The 27,619-nt window shown below is 57.9% G+C and overlaps 8 protein-coding genes across 8 annotated transcripts; 4 read left to right on the top strand and 4 right to left on the bottom strand.

Annotated features, from left to right (window-relative positions):
- Positions 1–276: 276 nt before the first annotated feature.
- Positions 277–2,569, bottom strand: CLB4 (B-type cyclin; the record flags this gene model as incomplete). The annotated part of the gene is made up of 4 exons (XM_071059674.1): positions 277–570; positions 623–1,162; positions 1,222–2,427; positions 2,558–2,569. 4 exons carry the CDS (start codon positions 2,567–2,569, stop codon positions 277–279), a joined length of 2,052 nt encoding a protein of 683 aa, XP_070915775.1.
- Positions 2,570–7,512: 4,943 nt separating this feature from the next.
- Positions 7,513–9,675, top strand: MFIFM68171_04253 (C6 finger domain-containing protein; the record flags this gene model as incomplete). Its single annotated transcript, XM_071059673.1, has 2 exons — positions 7,513–8,427; positions 8,497–9,675. 2 exons carry the CDS (start codon positions 7,513–7,515, stop codon positions 9,673–9,675), a joined length of 2,094 nt encoding a protein of 697 aa, XP_070915774.1.
- Positions 9,676–12,845: 3,170 nt separating this feature from the next.
- Positions 12,846–14,363, top strand: MFIFM68171_04252 (MFS monocarboxylate transporter; the record flags this gene model as incomplete). The annotated part of the gene is made up of 3 exons (XM_071059672.1): positions 12,846–13,643; positions 13,709–14,133; positions 14,276–14,363. The coding sequence occupies 3 exons, from the start codon at positions 12,846–12,848 to the stop codon at positions 14,361–14,363; spliced, it is 1,311 nt and encodes a 436-aa protein (XP_070915773.1).
- Positions 14,364–14,612: 249 nt separating this feature from the next.
- Positions 14,613–16,106, bottom strand: MFIFM68171_04251 (Salicylate hydroxylase; the record flags this gene model as incomplete). The annotated part of the gene is made up of 2 exons (XM_071059671.1): positions 14,613–15,770; positions 15,954–16,106. The coding sequence occupies 2 exons, from the start codon at positions 16,104–16,106 to the stop codon at positions 14,613–14,615; spliced, it is 1,311 nt and encodes a 436-aa protein (XP_070915772.1).
- A 585-nt stretch (positions 16,107–16,691) lies between these two features.
- Positions 16,692–18,499, bottom strand: MFIFM68171_04250 (RNA polymerase III RPC4-domain-containing protein; the record flags this gene model as incomplete). Its single annotated transcript, XM_071059670.1, has 2 exons — positions 16,692–17,914; positions 17,977–18,499. 2 exons carry the CDS (start codon positions 18,497–18,499, stop codon positions 16,692–16,694), a joined length of 1,746 nt encoding a protein of 581 aa, XP_070915771.1.
- A 311-nt stretch (positions 18,500–18,810) lies between these two features.
- On the top strand, positions 18,811–19,800 carry MFIFM68171_04249 (Urease accessory protein UreD; the record flags this gene model as incomplete). The annotated part of the gene is made up of 1 exon (XM_071059669.1): positions 18,811–19,800. One exon carries the CDS (start codon positions 18,811–18,813, stop codon positions 19,798–19,800), a length of 990 nt encoding a protein of 329 aa, XP_070915770.1.
- Positions 19,801–20,469: 669 nt separating this feature from the next.
- Positions 20,470–24,296, top strand: IRR1 (cohesin complex subunit; the record flags this gene model as incomplete). The annotated part of the gene is made up of 3 exons (XM_071059668.1): positions 20,470–20,917; positions 20,979–21,187; positions 21,246–24,296. 3 exons carry the CDS (start codon positions 20,470–20,472, stop codon positions 24,294–24,296), a joined length of 3,708 nt encoding a protein of 1,235 aa, XP_070915769.1.
- Positions 24,297–24,979: 683 nt separating this feature from the next.
- MFIFM68171_04247 (Protection of telomeres protein 1) lies at positions 24,980–27,114 on the bottom strand (the record flags this gene model as incomplete). The annotated part of the gene is made up of 2 exons (XM_071059667.1): positions 24,980–26,883; positions 26,937–27,114. 2 exons carry the CDS (start codon positions 27,112–27,114, stop codon positions 24,980–24,982), a joined length of 2,082 nt encoding a protein of 693 aa, XP_070915768.1.
- Between the last annotated feature and the right edge of the window lie 505 nt (positions 27,115–27,619).

Raw genomic sequence — 27,619 nt, 5'->3', positions numbered from 1 at the left:
GTTGCGTGGCTGCGATGACCATGCGCGAGTACACCGTTGGAAAAGGGGGCCGGGTTTGCCATTCCGGCGACACACCCGAGTCGTAAGAAAAAAAGAAGAAAAAAAAAAAAAAAAAAAAAAAAGCAGAGTCCATGGACCGGAGAAGAGCCGCAGCGGTGCCGCCTGCGTCGCGAGCCCTTACTCTAGCGGCGAGGCGATGCTCAAGATCGAGTGTGTAATATGTACAGAAAACAGGCCGGTGAAATTCGTCTGGTGTCGTAACGCCATAACGTATGTCTAACCCTTGACCGGAATGGGGTTTCGGGACGCTGTGTAAGGTCCGCACAGGTCGTCATCGAAATGGGATGAGCTGGTGGGCCGAGAGCACGCCGCGTACAGCTGAGACAGCGTCACTCCGCTTGCGATCTTGCCCTCGACAAACGTCGCGGACTGCTTGTACTTCGGGGATGAGTACTTCTCGAAAACCGCGCCGTGGTGTTTGCGCGGGTCGTGGCAGCACTCAAAAATCGTCTGGATGAGCGGCTTCAGTTGGCTTAGCGTGTAGCCGGAGTAGTGGACGTGGGCGGGCGTCTGGGAACGGTTAGTATCCAAACCGGGATTCCATGGCGATCGGCCAACTTACCCAATCTCCCTTGTCGAGGAAGAGACGTGAGATACAGTGCGCCCCTGCGGCGATGAAGCTAGGAGGGCTGCCGACGAAGCGCTCATCCATGATGGTGATCTCGAGGAAATACTTGGCCAGCGTTCTGGTCTCCAGATCGTAGTCGTCCGCCTTGCTGATCCTCCGGAGGAAGCTCATGGGCCCGGGCCAGCCGAGCTCGAACTGCAGCATGCTGAGCATGAAACGCTCAGCTTTGATGATCTCGTCGGCAGTGTAGCCCGAGTCTACCATATAAACGATCTCCTGGACGGAAGGGCAATTGATCTCCTCGTACTTGGCCGCAACGAAGAGCGCAGTGGCTCCGACGAGCTGCAGCTTACCGAGAGAGACAACCTTGACCGAGAGGAAGCGATCGATGTAGTTGGCCGTCAGGAAAAGCGTCTCTGGGAGGAGGCAGAACCGATGGTGGACCTGAACTAGCCAGTCCATAAGAACACTGCGCATTGACCACTGGATCTCAGTTTGGATGTCCATGTAGTGGGGGTCGGGAAGCATATTAGCCTGCATGCGACAGTTAGCAAAGGTGCGCCGAGAAGCGCCAACCATCAAGAAATACGAACCTCCAGGTCCCTCATGTACGTGAAAATCTCCTCGCCGTACTCGGCAACCATGCTAACGTCCCATGCTTCCTCCTCCAGCTCCTCCTCAGACTGACGTTCCAAGACGTATGCCTTTGCCATCTCGAGTTCTCGTCTGACATTGGCGGTAACATTCGGCGCAACAATTGTCGTTGGGCCGCCCGTGCTGTTATCGCCGAGAGACCGATACGAGTGTGCCGTTGTGTAACCCGGCTCTTCGTAGAGCTCCTGCTCCTCCTCTTCCTCTTCATCCCAGTACTCCTCCTCGGATGCGACTGGGGGCTCAGGAAGTGGCTTCGAGATGCGCGGAGACTCGGGGTCCTGTACCGATAGGACGGCCTGGCCACAATCGACAGAATAGGCTTGCTCGCGATCCAGCTGCTGGCGAATGGCACAATCGACGTCCTGCGACAGCCGCTCGACAGCGTCCTCATAGGCCGCGTCGGTCGCGTCGTCGTCCACATCGCCTTCGCCCTCCATCTCAACAACATCGTCGGTCTTGACCACGAACTTGCTCTCCGTGTGGCGGAGGCTCTGCTGTTCGACCCTGAGAACAGGCTGACTCTTGGAATGGCGCGGGTTCTTGACCGGCTTAGCTACCAAAGCGGCAAGGTCGTCGACAGGAGACAACGCGTCGGGACGGACAGACATCTTCTGCTCCTTCCTATCGTGATGAATGGTCGTGGCCCTCTTGGACACACCGTTCCTCAGCGGCGGGTTGGCGAGAGAGGCGGCATTGCGTTGCTGGGTCGAGTTATTCACACGGAGGGCTGGCTTTGCCGCCTGGCCCGGGATTTTGGTGGAAGTGACCGCCCCGATGCGGAGCTTGGAGCCATTGCTGCTGCCAGTGGCCTTGGACGCAGTCGTGGTTCGCGACCAATTCTCGCTACGAGCAACTTGGCCGTTCTCCTTGTCTTCGAGTCGAAGGTCACGAGCGCTGACGGTCGCCGCAATCGACTTGACGCGAGTCTTCACGGCATTCTTCCCGGTGGGCTCGGCAATAAGCGTTCTCGCAGTGTTGCTTACATCGCCAAAGGCTGTCCGCTTGGGAGGAGCATTGAGCGCACCCGTGGTCGTCATGGCCTTGAGGTTACCCACAGACTTGTGGCGCTGGTGGATGTGCTGTTTACCGGGGAGGATATTCTCATTACCGGGAGCGGCTGTGAGGGCGCGCAACGGGCGCTGGGGCTGTGTAGTGTCCTGGTCAGCTTGCTGTCGCCAACACGCAATGCCGGAGCGATGTCCGGCGCGTCGGTGATTGCGGGGCTGGGATGGAAAAGGAAGAAGGATAGTGCGCTGCACGATGGGAGCCATTTACCTTCGCGTCCATTGTGGCAAGGGACCTAGAAAATATGTCGATAGACTGTTGACGCGGATATGTCTCGCAACCTTTGAGGAAATTGTGATGCGTTAAACGGATAAAGACGCGCGCACTGCTGGCTGACTAGCCAAGCGCTGGATCGTTTGTCGAAGTCGAGACTGTGTTAGTTTGGTGGTGCTGAGGGCGAGAAAAGCCGGTGCGGGATTCTTCGTTTTGGGTTGCAGCACAATCGCGCGCGGGTACTTGGGACGCCGTTCAGCAAGATCAGAGAGTGCCTCCTATCAAACGCTGTGCTGCGCGCCGAGTGCGCAAAGAAGGGATCGCCGCGTTGAGATGACTGAGTGGGCTGTCGGCGCGGCGGAACAGGGAAAGAAGCAGTGGAGGCGAAGGTCGACACGGTGGAAGCAGCGCGCCTCACACTAACTCTCCAATGGGTACATGGGGAAAGACGACGGATAGACGTGTAACAAGTGATGGCGTCTCCGGAGGCCTTTGCGGGTATGCAGAAGGATGGGGAAGGTGTGGAATCGCCCGGTGAAGCTTTTCAAGTGTACAGTGCTGAACTGCGCTTTCTGTTTACAATCGACAGGGTATTTGGTAAACACAGGAGTTTCGCTCTGCGGTATGGTCTGTGCCATCCCGGTCAACGGTTGCTTGGTTGTTGCGGCGACCCGTTCTTCCGTCTCCGCTTTACCATGACGTAACCCCGCTTGCTCGTCGGGAATGTGGGGCCCGGGAACTGTCGCGTCAACTTCTCAGGCCCGTTTTCCATACCACATTGGTTAGGGAGCACACTGTAGCTGCTAATTCGTTTTAGGTATCATATGTAGTGTTGCAGATTCCCAAAGAAGCCGCTTATGTGATTTTTAGTCTGAAGGATTTGTTGTTGTGGCTTACGGACGCGGTGTCTCGAGGAATCCCTCCAGAGCCGCCAAGGGCGCAGGTATTAATTAACTGCAAACACCATTTTATCGCGTCGTCACGTGAGCCATTAAAGTGCTTGTGTGCGAGATAGTTACGCTTCCATTCCTAGACCAAGACACAACGACGTCCATTTTGCGCTCACTTTCAATTCATAGATACCGGCCACGAATGCACATGTTTGCGGCAATTGCATCGTCATTGTGCTGCGTCGACCGGGGGACCTCGCCGGAAACGAAGTCCAGCCGGCACCCCAGGGTGGGGACTGGCCGCTTTTTTAAGGCCCAGCAATTCCGACCAGTGAAAAGCCTGGCGCAGCAGAAGATGAAGCACAATGTTTTGATGTTTTGGTCAAGGGATAATCGACGCGCGCCGGCTGCATCCGACGCTCTACGCGGGACTGCTCCCCTTGTTCAGAAGGATGTCTAGATGACTCCTACAGAATGCGCCCGAGCCGCAGCTAGAGCGCGATCCCACTCCCCGATCACGCTCGCAATCATCTTCCCACAGAGCGCAGGGTACCGGCCCATTACACACCGATGGCTCCGTTTCCCCTAAGCCGCCCCGACTTTGGTGCTGCAGTTCGTGGGTCTGCCTCCGCAACATTATCAATATCATCCGGGGCGGGATCTCGCGATTTGATGGAACGGGGGAATGCTACCCGCGTGGGGTCGCCAAATACGTTCCCAGCTGTTGCCAGATTGAATCGCTTGTGCAGGGGCTTTTTTTTTGTTCTTGCCGGCCTCGTGGCGCGAAAGGGTTTGTGGTTTCTTCCGCGACTCGCCACGATGCAGAACAAATGAAGTCGCCCGATTTTTCTCTCACTCTTTCTTTTGTCCCAACGGCACAAGGCCACTCATCGCGTCGACGCCGGTCGAAGCGTGGCAAATCAGGAAGCAAGATATGCAACAACACCTTAGCTCTTGCAGTTCGTGGATGCACTTGCTGCACGCCTCACATCGTCTGGTGCTGGGGTCCGCCTGTGGGGCGATGGGCTCAGGCGCTGATCGTCAAACTTGCACCCTCCGATGGCGGGGCGCCGTCAGTTTCTGGCTCGTCCTCGTGTCTCTTTTGGTTAACTATCACCAGTGGCGCACCCGCGCTGGTGCCGACAGAGACGACGAAATGAGCATGGGTAAAGCGATGCCTATGCGACACAGCCGGGAAGCAAGCGACAAGATCTGGCGGGCTGCAGATCGGCAGCTCGAAACGGGCAAGGGTGTGGTGTGAGGCCGAGAGACTGCTCCAAGATGGCTGGCGCTTCCCACCAACGGCTGCGGATCCCGCTCCCAACCTGGAAAGCCAGCAAAGGTGGACGACCAAAGTCCGCGCGCCACCGCTGCTGCACAAACAGAATTGCTTGCGTACGGTAACGTTAGCCTCCACCCGCAGCTCTTGCGCCTGAGTGGAGAAACCAGCCATGAACGCAACTTGCTCTCGGCCTGGGCTCCTACTGTACATGCAGCACTAGACCAGCCTCCTTACCGTGTAATAACCTTAGGCCGTTAGTCTTGTCTCCTTTATCAACAGTTCAAGAGAGTCTGAGGCTTGGGGAGCTTGGGAGCCCGGGCAAGCTGATTCGACGGAATCGTGCATTTGAAACTCTGCCAGCGCATCGAGCCGCGGTCTCCGATCCTCCCATCTTCAAAGCAAGCAGCTGCCCAGCTGCAGGCCCGCCTTCGCCCGCCGCCCAAACCCACCCTACCAGCCCCATGCTACCACCGTCTTTGCTGCTCAGTGGCGGCCAGACACTCGGCCGTTTCCCAGAACGCTCAAGGCGGCCGTCCAAGGCCCGGCGGAGTCCTGTATGTAGGTGCAAGACAGTACCTGCGCAACAGCGATCCCTGGTCTCGAGAATGGCCCGTAATGCTTCTAGTCCCTGGGGTTGCGTATGCGCTCACGGCGCACCCCATTGTTCGCATTGCAAACGAGCCTCCATCTCTTACCGCGCTCGCTTTATCCTCGCTCCAGCAGAGATCTGCCGGCTGTTGACTTGGGCAGTCCTGCGTCCCGAGGATACTACCGGCCTGTCGCCTATCAGTGCCAGGCACATCGACAGCCAGACCCCTGCTTTGCGCTAAGAGCTGGGTTTACGCTGCCATTGGTTGGCCGACAGCCGACCTGGCCGCGACATCCACACCTGGGTGTTCGTCGACTTGTCTGGCGCATTCTCGTCCAGTGACTCCGCCGGCCACGAGAACCCGGCGCGGTGTCAAGTAGTATGCCTCAACGTTGTCCAGGTAGTATTGCGCGGGGATATTGTGTACCCAAGACAGTCGCATCGCACCGTCAGTCCATCCAATGCTTTGGATTTACTACCTGTCTCCTAGACGGTAGGGTCAGGCCGTCGACACGGCGACCCGGAAGCGCGAGCCCGTCAAGGTGTGGGATGTGTACTCCCTGACAGCTCCCCAAGGCGCAGAACACGAAGAAGCCCCTTGAGCGGAGCAGGGCACTCTTGGCCAAGGTGTGGGTGTAAGAGAGGCACATACCGTGCCTTTCCGGACTTTTGCAACCGCTCACGGGATCACCGGGGTCGAGGTGGAACGAACTTTGCGCTTTTACGGCGACGGGCGGACAGGGTAGAGCTCCAGGTCGCAACTTGACTACAACACGCCACCACCTGCGCTTCCCCGAATCGCAAGCTCAGGGTCCGTGAGGAAAAGGAATTGGTTTCCCATCTCTGTTGCCGTTTGCGACAGTCGCTTGTCCTTCACCGGAACGACAAGTCGTACAAGCGGCGCAAAAAGGTGAGGAATGCGACAAGATTGCGCCCCTGTGCCAAACAGTAACGAACGAGAAGCTGGACGGCGTCGCTTTCTCGCTAGCCAATGCCTTCTAATGACAGCCGTTGCAGCTGCTGCGGAAGCCGGCGGGCCTGTGGGATCACTTCATGCCCATTTCTGAGATGGGGAGGCCAGACATGGGTCGGCCGGCAAGGCGGTGGTGCCCCGGGTGCTGAGTGGTGCTGGGCAGTTGGCCGCCGCAGTGGATTGATGCAAGCGCTGCGTTGACCGTGCGAAAACTGCAACTCCATAACCCCTCGAGTGTTCAGCGCGAGGAGACAAGGGGCGGTGCGATCTAGGTGCGAAAAGCAAGCGACAAACTGGATAGCGACCGCCTAACCGGAAACACGCCCTGAGATGGGAATATCTCGCATGGTTTTCGCCAGACGCTATCTATTGACCTATTCCCCCGCGTGTGAAGTGACTGGCGTTGCGCCGTGGCACAGTGCCAAGTGCAGCGAACTGGCGCAATGTCGGGCAGTGCGTAGAGTTCTGTCGTGTGCGATTACCGGCATCGACCTTTTAATGCAGATTTCTTGCGACTCCTCTATTCTCTTCCACGCACAACCTCCGAATTGCTCAACTCGAACCATCAAACCGCACCGAATTCCCCTGGTAAGTCATTGCCGGCCCGCATTCGCCGCTCTGCCCTCGCCGCTTCCGGCCCCTGCCAACTTATCGATCGGAATTTGTCCGCTGCGATTCAGTTGCTCACTATTGCTCCCGTCCAGGTCAGTGCCCGGGTTTGTGTGCGCGGAAGTCGAGATCGTAACCATTTCTCGACCGACACTACGGCTCCCCCGCCCTCTCGGTAAGTGATTCTGACGCTATTGTCCCATGCGATCGAGGTCACATTACATTATCCGCCTGTCCTTTCTCCTCCTCGTGGCAGAAGCTCTCTCTTCCCCAGACCGGTCCTGGCTCTGCGCGCCAGCTTGGCCACCACCCACCACCCAGCACCTCCACCTCCCTCCCGAACACCAGAACAACAGCAATTTTTCTTAGTATCGTCATTCTCTAGCCACCATCATCTCCATTTTGCATACAGCGCATCTAACAAGCATCGTTTGTCGACAGGTCTCTAGAGAAACGTCGCAGCCCTCGACCCCTGCGCCCGGCACGGAATCCCTCCTCGCAGAGCTAGGCGGTGACTCCAGACCGGAACACTCCGTCGTCACCACGTCTGTCGGTCGACGCCGTCTACCGGCAAAGAACATCGCCATCTCCTGGCCTTGACGGCTTGGAATGGAATTGTTCAGCCGTAAGCCGACCTCGTCCGCACGCATCGAAATCCCGCCGCGAGCCGCACCGCCCGGCCCGGACACAGCCTGGGACGTCGCTCGCCAGCCATATCCATCGCCTTTACAAGAGAGAGCGCCCAGCAGGGCCTTGAAATACACCGTTGCCGACATGGCTGCAACATCGCCCAACGGAGCGGGACCCGCGCTCGGCGGACTGCACAGCGACAGTGTTTCCCCTCACACCGTCCCAACGCCCAAGACGGTCCAGTTTGTGCTAGTTTTTCAAGAATCGCCCTATCGAGCGCGCTTGCCGCTGCGTGTCTCTATCTACCCTCATGATACGACAGATTCCATCATCACAACGGTCAAGAATTTCTACGGCCTGTACTCGGGCCCCACCGTTTCCAAAGGCGTCAGTTTTGAGGACGAGCAAGCCAACACCCTTATCGCGCGGTACGAGAACTTCCGTAATAACATGACAGTCTATGTCCGTGTTATTGAGGAGCTTCCGCCCTTTGGGCCACATGGTTATCATTCCGCCTCCCTGAATGCCCAGGCTTATTACAACACCAACGGCTACGCACCCCAAGCACCTCAGCAAACCGAACACCACGCCTCCCGTCCGACATCTAGAACATCGCGCTTGCGAAGTCCCTCACCTAATGGCGGGCGCGGGCGTCGCAGCACTTCAGCGGGCACCAACCCTGCCGGCGGGAAGAAAGGCCGGTCCCGGTCGTCCAAGAACCGCTCCCAGATTAACGGTGATGGACATAGCGACAGTTTCAACGGCTACAGCAGCGGCGACGGCGCGCCCAGTTCCTCGTCCGGGAGGGCCAAGGAGCAGTTGGGTAACACAGATATCAGTGTTGAAAATATTGTTGAAGGTGGTCGTCGCAAGCGAGCCAAGTTCGAAAGTTCGGTAAGCAGGAAGCCGGGCTGGTGAATTTAACTGGACTGCGGTTGCTGACCCCATGTCCATCGTTCTCAGGAACTGCCTCTATTTGCTCCTCCACAGATGCCTGCCGCCACCTCCAATCCTTCAGTCTCGCCGGCTCGACGGATGGACCATCACCGAAATTCTCTGCCGTTCATTCACCCCGGGCAGAATCCTTTCAGCAACCCCGCGCCCCTTCAGTCGCCGCAAAGTTATAATAATGGCTATGCGCATCCAGGGATGCACACCACGCCTGGCGGCGACAATCGCCGGAGCCGTGAGAGCTGTGGGTTTCCCTCCGGCCAGGGCATGGGCCCAGGCATGCACATGATGCTCACTCCAGACCCGACAGTGGGGAGCTGTATGTCCGAGGAAGACAAGGACGTCGCGATGCAGCTGATGCGCTTGGGCGAGATATCCACTCACGGCCGTGCGTCGGCGTCCACCCTGGACGATACATTTAGCGGGAGGGCGGACGCCGCGTCCTCGACTGGCGCAACCAGCGAAGCCGATAGCTGCGGTGAGGAAGACATGCATTCAGCGCGGAGACAAAAGCTTGATGTCTCGGGGTCCCATAAGAAGATATTCCACACCGCCGAGAGCCACTTTGTTGGCCCACAAGACAGCGCCGAAGTTAGCGGCGACGACGCCGACCGCTCGGATGGCGAGAACGGCGCTATGGCAGCTCCCCCGATCAAGCCGACCAAGCTCAAGGCCAACACCCTGACCAAGGTTCGTCCGCAGCCAGCGAATAAGACGAAGTCTTCCAAGCCGGCCAAACCCAAGGTGAAGAAGGCGGTCGATACCGCGGGTTCATTGTCTCCCGCTTCTATTCCCACATCCCGGAAACAGTCCATCGTTTCCAATCCGGCTTTCCCCCCCGCTCCCGGTGAGGAGGAGCAGCCGGATCTCTCGACGAAACCCCGCTGCCAGCGGTGCCGCAAGAGCAAGAAGGGCTGCGACAGGCAACGGCCCTGCGGTCGGTGCCGCGATGCCGGCATCCCCGCAGATCAATGCATCAGCGAAGATGAGGGCAACGGTCGCAAGGGACGGTATGGCCGCCACATGGGGGTACCTATTAAGAAGGAGGACATGCCGCCGCCGCCAACGACACACCTGTTACCAGCGGCGCCGATCGCCGTTGCTGCTACTGCAGCTGCGGGCGCTCTGCCCGCCGCCGCGCTGAGCTCTGCTCTCAGCATGCTGGATAAAAACAAGAAGCGGAAGAGGTAGCTACAGGCAGGCGGCGATGAGACGCCACTTGTCGCGTTCTTCACGGGCGCGGGATTCTGACCTTGGACAGTGTTGGAGAGTGGTCCTATCTTGAAAAAGATGAGGGAAGAGGATATATCAGGACACAACCAGCAACGCAACATTCACCGTCATCTCCATCCCTACCACGCAGCCAAAAACCCACCACAACTTCTCTTTCTCGCACCGCCGCACATGCCACCCATCCTCCACGCAGCATTATCATCTTCCTCTCCATCGCCTCGGCTCAAACCCAATGCAGCCCACTCAAAACTGGACACCCCGGCTGCACGTGCACAGAACAGGAGAAGGGATCAAGGATTGGTGCAAACGGTTTTTTTCTTTGTCTGTGTCACTTTTATTTTGGAAGGGGAAAAAAAGAAAAGAAAAGAAAAGAAACAAAACAAAAAAGGCTGTATTCTCCAACGCATCTGCACCGCGCCTTTTCAAGGGTAGACACACACCCCACGGATTACGGCATTGTTTTCTGGGGATTTCTGTCTGTTTTCTTTCTTTCTTTTTTCTTTTTTCTTGTGATGCCAGGCAACCTTAGTTTTGTCCATGGCTGGTGTCCATGAGTGAGGTTCTTGTGGTGCGGTGCGGTGCGGTGCGGTGCTGCTATGGGTTGTGGTGCTTGGTGGTTCTTTTGCCTCAAGTGGTTTTCGAGATGGATGGCTTCGTTGCTTGCTATGGAAAATAAGGGGGGAAGTGAGGTTTTATTTGGTTGGTTGGTTTGAGTTCTGTGCTAACTAAATGGACTGGCTTTATTTTGCTCGCTGGCTTGGCCGAGAACCAGGCGGGGTGAATGAAGTTGTTTGGGCGATAGGGGACGGGTGGTGATGAAGAAGAGGTAATTGGCTTTGGAAGGGTGATGATGGGGGGTTGGGGGAGAGTGGAGGTACTAACTACCTAAGGAATAACTCAGCGTTCCTTATTTTGCTCTTGGTGTTCTATGTCTCTGGAGGATGGGTGCTTCCTTGATCTTTTTGAACTTTTGCTTGGTCGTTTTGCCGTTTTTGGAGTTGGTTGACTGCGCTGGGTTGCTTGATTTCTCTGTCTGGTTTGTGGCCTCTCCTCTACTATGAGCTTGGTTTCTCGTCATCTGTCGAATACTTGTCTCTCACATTGTTCCTAGCTGAACCCGTTTGGGGACCAGCAGCAGGCCGATTGCGAGCACTCCGCAAAGGGACATGGGGAGGCTGAAAAGCGAATTGATCATCTCGTCATCTTGACAGGCAGGCCGGATCGTCAAAGATCGTCGTCAGATTCTGACAGTTTGGAGTGCTAGTTACGTAGTGACTCGGCTAGTTGGATTGAGGTTTCAACAGATTACAGCTTCGAGGCGCACACGCATCTGCAAGTGGTGAGAGAGGGCGCGGGGTGCTTTGTGGCACTCTTGTGGCTTGCTGGCGCCGTAAGTGTACTAGAGTGCTGCGACCCTTCACTTGGAAGTCCTGTCGCGCAACTGCGACAGAAACCTGGAAAAACAGACACTACGGTCCCCGCTCTTGGCCGGCGCAAGCCGCGCTGAAGCGATCGGGTTTCGGTTCTGGATTTCCGCCGCAACTCGCGCGCAACCTCTATCTATGTGCGCATTGCCTTCCACCAAACAAAGAATAATTATTTTTGGTCGCCAGATTGCTGCGCGTCTCTGCCCGCTCCGCAGCCGCGGAATTGATCTTCCCCGCGACGTCGTTGATCGCAACGGGGCCTGGTGATGTACCCGCGCGGCGGAGTTAAACTGTCTGAACAAACTTTGTCGCTAATCCGCTTCTGGTTTAGCGTCTGCGGGAAATGGTGGGGTTTGTTGTGTTTCCGGTTGTTCATGGAAAGGAGGGGAACTCGGGCGAGAAAACAGGGTGTGATCCGCGGGGCTTTCTTTTTTCTGTTGTCAACTGGCCTGCTTTGGCCCACTTTTTCAGGTTTTGGTGCAGGGCGGGGCCACTTCTCTGTGCCGTCAGCCGTCAAAATGCCATGTGGGGCGGGCCGGCTGCCTTCCCTTTCCGATCAGATACTGCCGAACGCGGTTGCGTCATTGGCTGGCGGCGTGCAGGAAGCCCTGGTTGGTTCCCGCTTTGGGGGATTTGGGCCTGCCAGCGTGGCAGTTGCGTGCAGCTGGCCCTCTTTCGGAATGGGCCCGAGGTTGTGAGTGAGGAGGCAGCAGCGCATGGGGTCCCTGGAAAGGGATTGGCGGTCAGGCAATTTTCCTTTGTTTTTTTACGTGCACTTAACGGGAGGCGCGCTCACCGCTGATTGTTTTGTTTAGCTTTTCTGATGGTGCGTGATGTTTTAACTCCGTATTTGTCACCACTAGCTAGGGTGTGAAGCCCCAATGAGTCACCTGGTTGCAATTCCTTTGGCAAGATTCCGGCCTTCTCTGTCTTTCCTCAGCAGCGCTGGTTTATTTTCTTCGGTTCTGTGGCGTGGCAACCCGGCGACAAAGTGGAGGTGCTGAGAATGAGACGATTTTTGTTACAAGAAACCTCGACAAGCGAACGTCCTTTTAGATCTTTAACCTCCATTCCCATTTCCTGACTTGAGATAATTCTCCTGTTTCCTTACCTCCTTTAATGCTTCTGCGACAACTGAAACGATGACAGCGGTCTGCGATTTCAACAGCTACCACAGGCCATTTATTGCGTCGAGTCGAGCTTTGGACGATTCTGGCCGAGTCGGAAACTGCCAGTCCTCTACACCTTGAACAAATGCGCCAACGTCTTCCTGCCACCAGCAGATCGGTTGGCTTTGCGGTAGAGTATCAGGGGAGCAAGTCGGATAAGGGCCCCGGGTCCGAGGCCCAGACCCCTCCCCCTCTCCCATACGATTCCATAGAATGGTATTACTTGCATGGTTTGGTTGTCGTGCAGCTGCATTGTGGGGAGCGCACACACTGTGTGATCCGTCGGGGACGCCTGATGACAGTTCAGATCCACCGAAAGGCGTGGAAATGACATCGGGGATTTGGGCGATGTCGGCGTCGGCGGGAATAAGACCGGAGAAGGGACGCTGCCAGGTGGAGCTCTCCCCGAGTGCTGGAATCGGTATCCCAACTGCCAAAGCTACGAGGTTGTATAGATGCACATGCCTCCTCGTTGCTTGTGTTGCCTCGCTGTGCCTTTCTGGTTCTGAGATGATCTTTAAATGCTACTACGATGCCCGTCGAAGCCGATGTCGAAAAGTCAGCGCCTTGCAACAGGCAGCCCTCTCTCACTGATGACGAATTAGGGGACGAGGATGCTACCCGTCGAGCCCACGACGAATTCCAGCCTCCCGACGGAGGTCTTCTTGCTTGGTCTCAGGTCTTGGCGGGTTGTCTCCTCAACATGATGGCTTGGGGCTACCCCTCCACGTTTGGTGTATATCAGCTCTACTACCGGGACACGCTCAAACTACCCGAGGCCCAAATATCATGGATAGGCTCTCTGCAGGTCTTCCTCGCCTTTGCTATGTGCACGTTTTCCGGCAGACTTGCCGATGCCGGATACGTCAAGTCGACCATCGTTGGTGGTTCGTCCTTGGTCGTGTTTGGGACTTTCATGACGAGCCTCGCCTCGGAGTACTGGCAGATCTTCCTCGCCCAGGGGTTGTGTACGGGATTGGGTCTGGGCATCATATTCATGCCTCCTTTATCCGTCATCAACTCCTACTTTAAGACGAAGCGGGCTTCAGCAATGGCCATTTCCGCCACGGGGACCGGTCTAGGGAGTGTGATCTTTCCCGCGACTATTCAGTACCTGATACCACAGGTGGGCTTCCCGTGGGCGGTCCGGTGCGCTGCTTTCGTAGCGTTGTTTATATCGATCCTCGCAGTCCTGATAGTGAGACCGCAACTTAAGCCGAGGAAGTCGGGGCCTCTCGTCGAGTGGGATGCCTTCAAGGAGGGGCCCTACTGCTTATACATGTTGGGTGCGTTCCTCTTCTTCTGGGCACTCTATTTCGGCTTCTTCTATGTAAGTGCAGCCACCTCAAACATCGCGACCGATAACACGGTGGCGTTCTGCTCATGCTCAACAAGATCAACGCATATGCGCGCAACGTCATCAAGTTCTCTACGACCGACTCGGTCCAGCTACTCCTCATCACAAACGGGATGAGCGTCCCGATCAGACCCGTGGTGGGCTATCTAGCAGACCGGCACATTGGACCCATTAATCTGTACGCATTCCAGGCCCTAGTCCTCGGTTGCATGATCTTTGCATGGACCGGCGTGACTACGCGAACGGGCATGTACGTGTTTTCCGCATTCTTTGGCCTGGCGAACGGCGCCGCACAGGGAGTGTTTGGCGGCGCGTTAGCCAGCTTGACCAAGGACCCGAGAAAGATGGGCACGCGGTTCGGCATGGTCTGCACCCTCGGCGGCTTCGCTGCGCTCGCGGGGCCGCCAACGGCCGGCGCTATAATTGACAAGTCTGGAGGCGACTATCTGTGGGCACAGGTGTGGTATGTACAATCTGGACTGTTCATCATTCTCCACGGCAGCCTCGGGGGTTAAGGGATAATGCTCCTGAGACGCAGCGTTTGCGCGCAAGACCCCTCCCGTAACCTCCAGAAAGGGAAGCATATAACTGACATTGTTGTCCAGGGCTGGGCTTGTGATTGTACTAGGGGCTACGACGCTCGCCGGGGCGCGGTGCGCCGTAACGGGTTTTAGGCTATGGGTGAAAATCTGAGAAACGGTGATGGGCATCCCATTGGATACTAACTGTTGCAATAATCTGAGACACGTACCTGCAGCTGTGTAAGACATTTTGAGAACGGGTGGGGAAAAATATCCTATTGGGTTCGGTTTGGCTACTGAGATATGAAGAATGAGAACCATGCACCAGATATCACAAATTGCAGCGAAGGACGACTCCAATTCAAAACCAGTCCCACGGCGATGGAACGCAAAATACATAGCACTCTGCGCCTCGTCTCTCTCAGAATGGGTTCTCCTGATATGCCCTCTCCGCCTCGGCATAAGCATCATAGCCGTATAGAAACTGCTGGATCTCAGGACATGTCCACCTGCTCGGGAACGGGGCCTTGACCTCCTTGCCTAGCATGCTCACCATTAACGCGTCCCTCCTCTCCTGTTTCTCCCCATCCTCCATATGCGAGTCATCCCTCTGCTTAAACGTCTCCAGCTGAATTCTCCACCCCCTATCCTGCCTCAGCTCCTGATACAGCCTCGACACGCACGGCAGTTGCCTCTCCTTCTCGCTCTTCTTCACCCGCCCGAGCAGCGACCCCAACACGGCCCCATCCTCCAGACTCGAGTTTGCCCCCTGCGCGAGATAGGGCAACATCGGATGGCAACAATCCCCGGCCATGAAGAAGGTGCCCGCGTCATTCGCCCAGTCCGGCAGCGCATCCAGCCACATCAGCCGCCACTTCCGCACCTTCCCCTTGACCTGCCTCAGAAACCTGCCCAGCAGCGGATCCCACCCCGCGAACCTCTCCCGCATCTCCTCCATCTCCCCCTCCAACTTCGCCACCCCACTGGGCATGTCATCGGGGCACACGAAGACGAGATTGTACGCGTCGCCGCCGCGGAGCGAGTAGCCCGCGCAGTGGGCGCGGGGGCCGATCCAGAAATGCACCGTGGGGCGCGCTGCCCAGGCGCGCAGCTCGTCGTCGCCGTCGATGTCGTCGCGGCGGAGCGTGATGCGGTAGGCCAAGTCGCCCGTGGCGAGGGGCGGGCTGGGGCGGCCGACGAAGGCGGGCCGGATGGCGCTCCACAGCCCGTCGGCCAGGAGCACCGCGTCGCCGCGCACCGCCGCGCCGTCCTGCAGGTGCACCACGGCGCCCTCGAAGTCGACGCGCACCGCCCGCGCCCCCAGCCGCAGGTCCACGCCCAGCGCCCCGCACCGCGCCACCATCACCTGCTGCAGGTCGACGCGGTGCAGGTCCCAGAGCGGGTGCCCGTAGCGGGCGCGCACCTGGCCCTGCAGGTCCGGCTCGTGGGCGAGCAGCTTGGTACCGTCGTAGCGGCGGACCGAGAGGGAGGTCGGGACGGCGGCGAGCGGGGCGAGGGTTGGGGCGAGGCCCCAGTGGGATAGGAGGCGGGTGCCGTTGGGGGTGATTTGGAGGCCGGCCTGTACGGGTGTGGTTGGGTTAGGTTCTGTTGCTTATTTTTGATTACAGGGGAGAGAAAAATAGGGGGGGGAGGTGGGGGGAGAAGTGGTGTGAACTCAGGGGTTGTGTTGGCAAACTCCCCAAACCCCCCAAGCACCCCTCCAATTTGAACGTGCTCAATGCGAAGAGGACTATCAGCTCACCCCAATCTCCTGCAGCTCCTTCACTGCCTCCAAAATCGTCACCTTATGTGCCGGATTCGCCAGCTTCGTTGACAGCGCTGCGGCCAAACCGGCTAGCCCGGCGCCGATAATGACGAGGTGTATCCCCTCGCCGGTACCATTCTGTTCCGCCATTCTGCGCTCTCTGACAAGCGGTGTTCTCAGAGTGACTTGAATAATATGTCAACGCAAAGGTCTTGTGTTGATATTCAGCTAGGCCGTAGTCCTTTTGGAATTTGTTTAACATGTCCGCTCCCTAGCCCTTATCACATCGTCGATGCCCATGGTGTATACGTACGCCGCTAAGCTATGTCAGGTACCGGAGTCAGAGATTCTACCGGAAATCAAGTGGGGATGGTGTGAGGCCAGAAGGCGGGGAAGCTGGGTAGGGCCCGAGAGGACGGTTCGGAACGACCGTCCCGAGGCGGCAAACAGGTTCGGCTTCGGATTCTAGTCACACTAAGGAAGGCTCCTAGGTTTCAAGCCCAGAGAGTCTTCTATAGGGCATACCGGTGATCCGGGGTATCTAATTCATACACCATCCCTCTAAAGGTTTCACAATCCCTTTTCCCAATCTCAAACCGATACCCAGTAAAAATACCTGGCAAGGAGCCAATAATCTTACCCACCAGCCGATCCCCGTTCGGCAGAAATGCCGAGGGTGACAGAGGATAATTCCCCTCCGTTAAGCACCCTGCCAAAACCAACAAAATATACCATTCACTCCTGGGGAATCTCCAGGTCCTTAGGATCCACCACCCAATCCTCCTCCTCGCTCCATATGGGTGCCAAGGCAAATGACCCCTGAATCTTACCCATGCCATATGCCGCCCCCGCGTACCGGCTCACGTCGGTAGGCTTAGTCTCAGCATCCTCGATTAATACGGCCGTTTGCAGGAAATTGGCTTGCACGCCCGGCCCGGCCTCCAGCGGCAGCCCGCCCCAGCTCAGCTCAACCCTCCCGGACTTGCGCACCACCAGGTTGCCAATGTAGCCCCCTACCTCGAGGCCGTCCTCTTCCTCCTCGGCTCCACCGTCGGCTTCTTTCTTGACCCCGTCGGCATCCTGAGTGAGATCGATGTGGGCGGCGTTGTGAGTGCCATCGGCGGGCCGATCCGACATGACGAGGTCATCGTTGCCAGCCTCCGGTTTTATCAGCGTTTTGGCGGCATCGTCATCCCGCCGGGCCACCTTCAATGGCGGTAGAATGCGTGGGAACTGGAAGAGGAACATATGCCCTTCTAGAGGCGACGCTCCCCCATCGCTGCCTTGGAGAGTAAACATGTTGAGCATGCGCTGCAGGTCCTGTGCGATGATCTCGGCCTCGGGATCTTTTGGAGCGGCCGATTTCTTGGGTTTCGGTTCGCCCCCCGGCTGAGCAAGCACCTTCTTCTTCTGCTCTGGCGATTCGGGCGCTTTCATGCCCTCTGAGATCTCATCCAGGTCCATCCCCTGACCTTCGCTGTCCTCCGTCTTGATTCCGACATGGCTGCGCGGCTGCGGTACTGCGTGCTCCCAGACAGCCTCATCCCTAGGCGGTTCTGACACATTCTCGCCTGAAGGCCCATCGACAAACAGACCCTCCTCCTCTGACTCGTGCTCGTCTGCAGCTCCTGCTTTCTCCTGGGCCTCGATCTCAGCGGCAGTTGTGATGGTGACTTCCTCTTCCTTATGCTCCACGCGTCGGATACCCATGGGAAGCATGGCCTTTTTCCTCTTGGTAGAGACAATGGTGGCGCGCGAATCGTCCTCTTCCTCAGGTTCCACGTAGTTATAGAGCATATCGGCGTTGATTCTATCGCGGTCGATAATGCCTGACGCGCCATATACTCCCTTGCCCCCGTCGCCCTCTCCGTCTCCCTTGACAAAACCGGAGCCGGAGCCCGAGCGGGAGCCCGAAGCAAAAGCGTAGCCGCTTGCGCCCGAGGGGCCTCCTTCGCCGACTGTAACCACGACGTTAGCGATCGAGTTGGGAGAGAATAGGCGCAACGAAATAGCAGCTTACGGCTGGTTCCGGCTGACAAGGGCCCAGCGGCTGCCGAACTACGGAAGTTGTCCCTGAGGAATCCTCCGCGACCGCGACCACGGCCCCGCCCGCGAACACGGTTGAGGTGCGCGAGCCGTCGTGCCTCTTCAGCATCTCTGCCCGCCTGTATCCTCGCCTGTTCCTCAGCAAGACGAGCACGCTCGGCTTCGCTCCGACGGACGGCCTTGGGCTTGAATTTGCTGGAGCTGGGCCCACGGCTGGCCGAAGCTGATGCGGGGGTGCTGCTGGATGTGGCCGTAGTCTGTGATGGTGCCACAGCCGGAGCGGCCGCGGCGGGTCTTGAATCGGAGGGCGCTGTTGTGGCCGTCGCCGGAGCAGGCGGATTGGCTGCAGTTGCAGTCTCTGTCGGAGCACTCGACTCTGAGGGTTGTACAGCATCGTCAGTGTGGGAAGCCGCAGCGGCGGCGACGGCGGCGGCGCGGGCTGTCCCTCCCCGGCCACGGCCACGGCCGCGTCCTCTGGCTGTCGGTTTTGGAGGCATCTAGTAAATGCGTGTAGCTGGGCGTTTAATTCTGTGATGAATGGGGCCACGAGAGAAGAATGAATGCGAGGTAGCGTAGCATTTCTAAACTTCTGCCCCACCAAAAAGTTGCTTGAGCCAGGGGATCCTGGTGGGGGACGACAGCTGAAGGAGGGGCAGGCAACACGATAAGGGTTCTTTATCGGCCTTGGTTGTTACTGTAATCGACCCTCTAGCCGATTTGCTTGGTCGCCGAACTTCGCTATTGCACCGCCTGGGTTCGGATGCAGTGCACAGGCGCCGGCATGAAGTGACGGGACACGGCGCGCACCATGGACTCGCCGTTTCCCAAGTCCTCCTCGGTCGCGGGCGAAGGCCGCATCGTCGCCCGACTTCTCCCCGAGGGCGTTTCGGGGCTGGAAGCATTCACATACCAGTACCCGCTGAAGCTCATCACGCCGCCGCGCCCATCCGAGACCCAGAGCGTGCTGGTGTTCCTGCTTTCGTATGGCGGCGGTCTTGTTGCCGGCGATGTTGTCAACTTATCTGTCGACGTGCAGGCCGGCGCCAAGTTGACCCTTGTCACGCAGGGGCACACCAAGATCTTCAAGTCTGTGACGCCCGACACTGTGACGCGGCAGACCATGAGCGTCCGGATCGCAGCCGGTGCTGCCCTCTGTCTGCTTCCAGATCCGGTCCAACCGTTTGAAAATAGCGTCTACGAGCAAGTCCAGGTCTTTAAGCTGGCGCGGAACGCCTCGCTGTGCCTTCTTGACTGGGTTACCCGGGGACGTACCGCGCGTGGGGAGAACTGGAGCTTCGTCCGATGGGTAGGCCGCAACGAGGTATGGGCCTTGCGTGACGACCCGACAGCCGGGGATCGGTTGTTGGTGCGAGATTCTGTTATCCTCGACAGCGATCAGTCTCACCCACAACTGCCGACGCTGCGCGAATCGATGCATTCCGTCGGAGTCATCGGGACTCTGGTGCTGCGAGGGCCCCTGATGAAGTCGCTCGGCGAATTCTTCCTGGCTGAATTCGCTGCCCTCCCGCGGCTTGGGGCACGCGACTTCCGGAGCGACGATGCAAAGCGGACGGCAGGTGACCCTCTGTTACCGCGGGAGAAGTGGCGGGCTGAGAGGGTCCGGATGGAGAAGGACAGCAGACTGCTGTGGTCGGCGGCCAATGTCAGGGGCTGCGTCGTGGTCAAATTCGGAGCTCCTGAGGTGGAGGCTGGTCGGCTCTGGGTCGGGTCCATGCTGATCCAGGAGGGCAGCATATCGCAGAATTTCGGTAACCAGTCATTGATGTGTGTGAGATGAATCAACCGGCGTAGCAGGAAATTCTTTTTCATGTCAATTCAGCGCTGCTAAATTTTAAAGGTAAGCAGTTCATCTTTGCGACATGCTCCTCAATAGCTTGCGCATCTGCAATCGACTGGTCGCAGTGGTTGTGCGGGACCGGATAGGTAGACGGGGGCCCCTCTAATACTACGGCTACCTTTCAACCACATGCATTTCCTTCCCATCATCCTTAGCCATGGCTGATAAGGGATTCCTCGATCCAGGTATGCCAACGGGGGCATCCAATCGCACTTCTTTCATTGTTAGTAGGAGTGTTATAAGATGTACAATCCAAAGGAAAAAGAAAAAGAAAAGGAAGAGGAAAAGAATTAACCAAGAGGAGTACATAACCTAATGAGCACTTCCGGTGGCTTGCCGTACACAGTAACGGCCGAGGCAGGAGGGCGGAACCGGACACGGCTAGGGGACAGGTCGGTTGATTTGGGCTGTGGTTGAGGTGCGCAGCCCCCGGTAACTGCATACTGTAGCGCTATTGTTGGCGGCCATGGGTAGTCAATTATAGTGGGGGCGCCAATCCGCCAAAATAATCTGGCGATTCATCCCCGTTGCTTCTCGACGCGTCAATTGCCAGGGAAAAGGAAGCCGCCCCTCCAAGCAACGGGCTTCTCATCTACCACAACAAATGTAATGTCATCCGGACGACTACCGCTCATGGAGACCTCAGACAACGCGACGAGCTCGCCAGCTCCCCCTTCCACCACGCGCCGCTCCGGACGCGTCACGAAAGCGCCCGCTAAGTTTACTCCCGATGCGCCCGCCGCTTCTAAGCGCAAGCGCAACGCCGACCACGATGACGATGATGCCGAGAACGAGTCGCCCGATGAGGCAGAGGAGCCCAGCGATGCCGACGAAGATGATGCTGAGGACACGGCCACCGAGGAGCCCCAGCGCGCAGCCAAGAAGAGGAAGTCCTCGTCGTCGCAGCGCCCAAAATCAAGAAAGCCGGCCGCGAAGAAACCCAAGATAAACGGCGACGCGCCGGGACACGATCCGATTCACTCTGCGCAGCTCCCAAGTCGCCCGAAGAAGACGGTTCGGATTGCGATTACCCGTCGCGACGGGGATGGGCTCTACGGTGCGTAGCCGCTTCGCAACGTGCGCGTCAGGCGTCCAAGTGCTGATTTTTGACCGCCTAGCCGATATATTTGCCTCTGGCGACTCCTCCGACAAGGTCGCCACGGAATGGTACCACAAGTACCAGGCGGACGACACCGCCGCTGTGACCGATCTCGTAAACTGCATCCTCCTTTCGGCCGGTTGCGATCAGCAGGTCACGCAAGACGACATCCGGGATCCCGAAAACTGCTCTAATCGGCTGGCCGATCTGCAGAACGTCTACACCGAGGCAAGTCGAATGTGGTTGCCACAGAGGCTTTTGTACAGTGCTAACAACCCCTCTACAGGAAGGAATTACGGATTACCCGCTGATCTCAAGGGCCAAGTCCAGCAAGTCGTTCCGCGACCTGCTGGTTGGCTTCTTCAGGTCTCTTGTGACGGTTCTTCATGAGACTGACGTCCTGTATAAGGATAGCGCGTTGATGGAGAACATTGCGAGGTGGGTGGCGTCCATGTCCTCATCGACGCTGCGGCCGTTCAGACACACGGCAACGACTGTCGCACTCGCAATGGAGGCGGCCTTGGTCGAAGTTGCCAAAAAGCTTGATGACCGCATCACCAAGATGACGCAGCAGGTCGAGGCCGAGAAGAGTCGCAAGGGTAGGAACAAGGAGCGACTGGCCGCGATCCAGAAGAACCTGGACGAAGCCGAGCAGAACCGCCAACTGTGCCAGGAGCAGATTACCGATTTTTTTGAGACCGTCTTTGTCCACCGGTACCGTGATATCGATGCTAAAATCCGAACTGAGTGTGTCGAGGCTCTGGGCACATGGATCTGGCACCTGCCCACGTTCTTCATGGAGCCCGAGTACCTGCGATACTTGGGCTGGATGCTCTCCGACGTCATGCCGCAGACAAGGCAAGAAGTTCTCAAACAGCTCGCGCGGATATTCAAGCGTGATGCCGAGAAGCTGGGTCACTTCATTGACCGCTTCCGGCCTCGTCTGGTCGAGATGGCCACCAAGGACTCGGATGTCAGCGTCCGGGTTGCCGCCATCTCGGTCATCCAGATCCTCAAGGACACGGGCATGCTCGAGCCGGACGAGATCGACTCCGTCGGCCGGTTGATCTTCGACGCGGAGCTGCGCGTACGGAGGGCCGTCATAGATTTCTTCGCGGGCTGTGTTAACGACTCGATCGAAACCAAAATCGACGAGATGGGAGGCAGCGATGCCGTCGACGAGCTGTTTGGCGAAGACGAGGACGACGACTACTTCTCTCCCCGCAGAGACTGGATTAGCATCAAGTGCCTTGCCGAGCTTCTCGCCGCATATGATGCGCAACTCGAGGAGGAAAATCACACGCCGGCGCCCCGTGGCCTTGATATCGCCGTCGAGATGGTCCAGGCCGTGGCACCTGAGACCCGCATCTCGCTAGCGTCTCAGGTTCTCTACGAGAAGATCGACCAAGTCAAGAACTGGGAGTTGTTGTCGGGTTACCTCCTGCACGATCACACGACAAGCACGAAATCCCGGTCGTCATCCAAGCGCAACTCGAGCGAGGCGGCTATGAAGAATGCCATAGCACCGAAGGGCAACGAGGAGTCGGTGCTTCTTGAGGTGCTTGCATCCGCTGTGCGGCTGAGTCTGGCTTCTGGTTCCGAGACTAGGAGGAAGCAGCGGCCGGACGCTGGCGACAGTGCAGAAGAGTCGGCGATACACCTAGCCAACATCATCCCGCGGCTCTTGAAGAAGTACGGAGCCGAGGCCAGCACCGCAGTAATTGTATTACGGCTGGAGCACTCGCTGCCCCTGGACATCTTCCAGCAGCTCCGCCAAGATTCCACAACGTACAGCCGTTTGCTGGACGAAATCTGCACGCAGTTCGACAGACACGTCGACCGAGGCGTTCTTGCTGAAGCGACCGCGGCGCTCTTGCACGCGCGCAAGTATGACGAGCTGGAGGAGCTCACAGACACCAAGATCTCAGAACTTTGGGAAACCGTGATCAACGCCTTCCGGCACTTCGACAAGACGCAGGAGCTCAGCGACCGCGGCAACATGGAGCCGCCCGCCATCGCCCAGCTTGGCAACATCCTCCTCAAGATCAGCAAGCTCACCAGCGTCGCCGACTGCATCGAAGTTCTCGAGGCCCCCGGGCAGTCCGAAGACTCGGCCAACCCAGCCATCGAGCTCCTCACCCGCACAGTCCACCGCGGCAAGCTCGATCAAGTCGACGAGGTGCTCGACGACCTCGAGGACGAAGCGGTATCCTTCGCCATCCAATCCTGCCAGTTCTATTTCATGTGGAAGGTCCGCGCCCTAATCGGCGCCGTCCAAGCCCGCGCCGGCATTCCCGCCCGCGAGGTTGAGCGTCTCGCGTCGCTGCGCAAGACCTACGCGAACAACCTCATCTGGACTCTTTCGTCACGAGGCACCAACGACGAGCTGCGGCTGTTCGCGACGGGCGGGTTGTGTGATCTCCACGTACTCTTCGCCACTCTCCGCCAGGCCGTCCAACACCAACCCCCCGCTTCCTCTTCCTCCTCCTCCGCCGCCGCCGACTCATCCCTACACAGCAGCAAGGAATACCCCCTCCTCAACCCGCTCTTCGAGCCCATCCAGCCGGGCCTCACCAACGAGCTCATCGAGATCTTCTCAGCCGCCGAACGCGCGTACGCGCGATGCATCAAGCGCACGCTCAACGACCCGGGGGAGGACGAGGACCCGCTGGACCAGCTCTCGGACGAGGAAGACGACGAGGACGACGACGACGACGACGAAGACGAGGACGGCGAACACGGCGACGCCAAGCTGTCCCCCACCGAGCGCAAGCGGAAGGAGCTCAAGCTGGAGCGCGCCCTCTGCGAGCTCGCCGGCAAGCTCGTCCTGGCCGTGCTCGCCAAGGCCGTCGACCACGTCGGCCCCCAGGCCGGCAAGCTCCGCCGCCGCATGGTGCGGAACCAGAACAAGCTCGGCGCCAACTTCAAGGAGACGGTCGGCTTCCTCGACGAGGTCAAGTTGCGCGAGAAGGTCGCCGCTGGCGGGAGGCGGAAGGACGCCCCGGGCAAGGCGAAGGCGGCGGGCAAGGGGAAGGATAAGGGGAAGCAACCTGCTGGTGGAGGTAGTGGTAGTGGCGGCGCTGGTGGTGGCGCTGGAGGCGCCGGCGGTGCTGCTACGGCTGCGGCCGGCAAGAAGGGACCGCTTAGCGCCGAGATCGTGGTTGCCGAGGATGATGAGTCGGGGATGTCCGATCATGAGCGTGAGCCAGAGGAGGGGTCGATGGAGGATCTGAGGAGGCGAGAGCTGTTGAATGATCCCATTGAGGAGGATGAAGAGGAAGATGGCGGCGGAGGTGGGGATAACATGGACGAGGACGAGTCGGTATTAGGGGACTGAGTGAAGCTGGCCCCGGGGGGTTGAAAAAGGCAGGTTTTTTGATGTTTTGCTCCAGGTTATTCTTTCAACTGTTCCCGCCCTCTTTCTTTTGTTATGCTGCAGCGGGGTATTAGTAATGGGCTGGCTGTATCTTTGCTGCGATGAAACATGGTTGATGATAAATTAGGGCTTCAAGTTTTCACTTCTGCCGCTACTGTTTGTTGTCGTCTGGTTCTCTAATACACGGCTCAGTGGCAGGTGGCTGTTTGCTATGCTAGCTTTTCATTGTTGCTACATACCAAGGTATTCAACGCTCTGGAGGCGACGGATTGCGCGAGGCGGGGTCTCGGCTTCCGCTAGCAAGAGCCTGGCGTTATGTGTTGTACACTTGTACTTCTGTATCAATGAACGTGCCTTCGGACCGTAGAAAACGATTCCCACCGCCGTCTTCTTCCCCCTCTTCTGATTCTGCCCTGTCATCGTACCCCTTCGAGTCATGACCTTGCCCAAGATACTAATGTTCTGTGTAGCAAGGCAAGTAGAGCGGGAATCCGAAAACCCAAGCTGATATAGATGCCTCATGCTCATTAATGATAAACATCGCCGCACAACCGACTGAGCGCTCTCTGGTGTTTTGTCCCTCTACAACCGCCCGTGTCTACAGGTGGTTTCCCAACCTGAGTACTAGTTCCGTAGCAGATCCTTCAGAGAAATGATATCTTTGTCCCAAACAGTCCAAAACACCGCACCCATTCAGCGCCTTTCCCCCTCTCTTCGCTGTAGACGCCATACTGCCGGATACAGCAGGCAAACGGTTTATTCGAGACGGGCTCGTCATCCTCGGCACCATCCTCCACGTCGGAGCTCTCTAATGGTGGCTTTTCAAGCCGCGGGCGCGCAGCCGTGTGCGGCAAGCGCCGGCGTTGCTTACCGTTGCCTGTATTGCTGGCTTCCTCTGTTTCTAGCCTCCGCGCGGTAGCCCTCGTCTTGCGATCTTCTAGGTTCCCCCACAGGGTGGCCATGCGTTCACGCAGAAGCCCAAGTGTTTTCTGATCCTGGCGGAGGTCGGTCGCATCGAGACCTGTCAGGCATTGCGCCTCGATGTTGTCGACCAAGACCCATAGGCGAGGTCGCGAGTCCGGCTTCCAGTTCTTCTGCTCGGCGGTTTCCGGAGGAGCCGGGTCTTCGAGCTGGAGGGCAAAGCGCCATTCCCAGACTCGGTGGACGCCGCGTATGCCATCGTCGTTTGAGGATGCCGAGGATGTGCTGTCGCTCTCGCTGTCATCCTCATTGTCGGGAAGCACATCATAGAGGGTCTGCTTCCGGCTGCAGGCAAAGTCTTCTAAAGAAGGAGGGAAGAAGTCGACTACGCGGACGCGAGACCGGTACTTGACGCAATTGAAGGGCACTACGAGGGACAATTGCTTTCCCTCGACGGTCGTTTCGTACAACGTGGGTTCGAGGATGGATTCAATGGTAGAAAAAGGCGCCGGGTGCACTTCGCACTCTACCAGGTCGTTGAGGTCGAGGGGCGGTTGTTCGCTGGCGCCCCTTTCCTTCTGCTTCTGCTCTTGAGCCGCGCGCCTGCGGCGGCGGCGGTCGTCGCTGTTGGGCGGGCGGGCGCTTTGCTCCGAGGACAGCGAAGCTTTGCGTTTCTGGCCTGCGGCCTCGGCAGCTTTGATTTGTTTGATTTGCGTCTTCTTTTTTTTATGGTAATCTCGACATCGGCCGATCGCCTCCAGCAGTCGCGGGTCTATGGTATCGCGGTCTGTCGTCTCGAGAACAGCCACACTTATCTTTGCTCCGCCGGCACCGCGGTCCTCGCGCATGAAGCCTTCCAGGAACTGGCCGTCGCGTCCGTACTTGATCTGGACGTTGCGAAGTTGCACCCACGATCCCGACGTCACCTCGGAGCGGATAATGCTGGCATGGGGCTCGTAGCAGGTGATCTGGATTGACATCTTCCCGTACGGCCCGGTCCAATCCTTCTTGAGCGCGCTAGCATCGTGTGAGGTGTAACCGAAGGGATCGCCGCCTCCCGAACCGGGCCCTTCCAGGCCGTCCCATGTCTTGTGGAAAAAGTTTGGGTTCGCTGTGTAATCAGAGACGTAGAGGGTCAGACTGCCCCACCCAGCGTCATAAGGCTCTCTCACAACTTGGACGATCAAGTCGTAGAATTTCCCGTCTCGGACATCTTTGAGTTCGCTGAACTTCTCCTTGACATTGAGCGATTGTTCTGCCATGGCTCTGAACGTATGCTCGTCTGGAACGTCGTCTTTACTGATCTTGTGATAGAAGTAGGAGACATAATGATTCTCCTCACGGCTGGGCACATGGCTGTCCCGTTTCGAGGCAGGCGCCAGGGCTATTTGGGCCGTGTCTGGCAGCCTCGGGATCTTAGAGGCCGCGTATGTGCGGATGGAGGTGGTGGAGTGGGCGATCAAGGACAGATTCAACCTGTAACTCTGCACCTTGACCTTAGTCAGAAGAACCACATCAGCAGCCGTGACTTGCGGCATGTCGGGCTCTGGACGAAAGATGTTGAACTCGATGCTGTCATTGTCGTCTTCGATTGAAAGATCTTTCAAAGTGAGAGTGCATTTGAAGTCTGCCCCTTGTCAGACCCGAGTACGCAGAACTGTGCGGACAATGTCGGCTCACCGGTGCCCTTGGTTGCCGTTGGCAGCCGGCAGTCTTTTACCAGGCCTATCACATTGGCCATGGCCCCCGGGGCCAATTGTCCATCGAGAATAGCCCGGATCTCGGTGAAGTTGGGGGGGAGGGGGGGCTCTGCCGGCGGCGGCAGGGGGGCCGTCTTGGGCTGGCGCCGAACTGGCATTCTTGGTGAGACGGCGGATCAAGCCAGTTGCAATCTTCTCCTGCGAGGAAACATCAAACATCCAGCAGACCGGAAATATGAAGGCACGTAGCCCACTAAATGCATTGGTGAGCGCGGTCGGCTTGGGCCGAGTCGGGCCTGACGCGCCTGGACCAAACGCGCTGAAAGGAGGGTTGCAGGCGCCATCCTGTCGCGTTTCCATGTGAAGGTCTGACCGCTGGTCTGTGCTCTGACATGGTGGGGTGTGCGGGTGATGGAGGGGCTCTGGCGCATGTCAGTTTGGCGCCTGAGGCAACAACTGCGTTTCTGCCGCTGACTCGAAGCCCAGGATAGTGGGGCCGCAACCTGGGCACCGCAGAAGGAACTAAGTCCCCATCTCCTTTTCAGTTTCTGCAGTTCCCGAAAACTTTCATTGTCCCAAAACAACCCAAACGCTTCTCCCAGCGATCGTATAAATCGCCCTCCTCCAGAAAGGAATCTTGAGTCGCGGCATAATTGTTTTCCC

Source organism: Madurella fahalii (assembly GCF_045866475.1).
Source record: "Madurella fahalii IFM 68171 DNA, scaffold_2, whole genome shotgun sequence".
Taxonomy (NCBI): Eukaryota; Fungi; Ascomycota; class Sordariomycetes; order Sordariales; genus Madurella; species Madurella fahalii.
The sequence above is the reverse complement of the archived record's forward strand: the minus strand, read 5'-3'. Positions and strand labels throughout refer to the sequence as shown.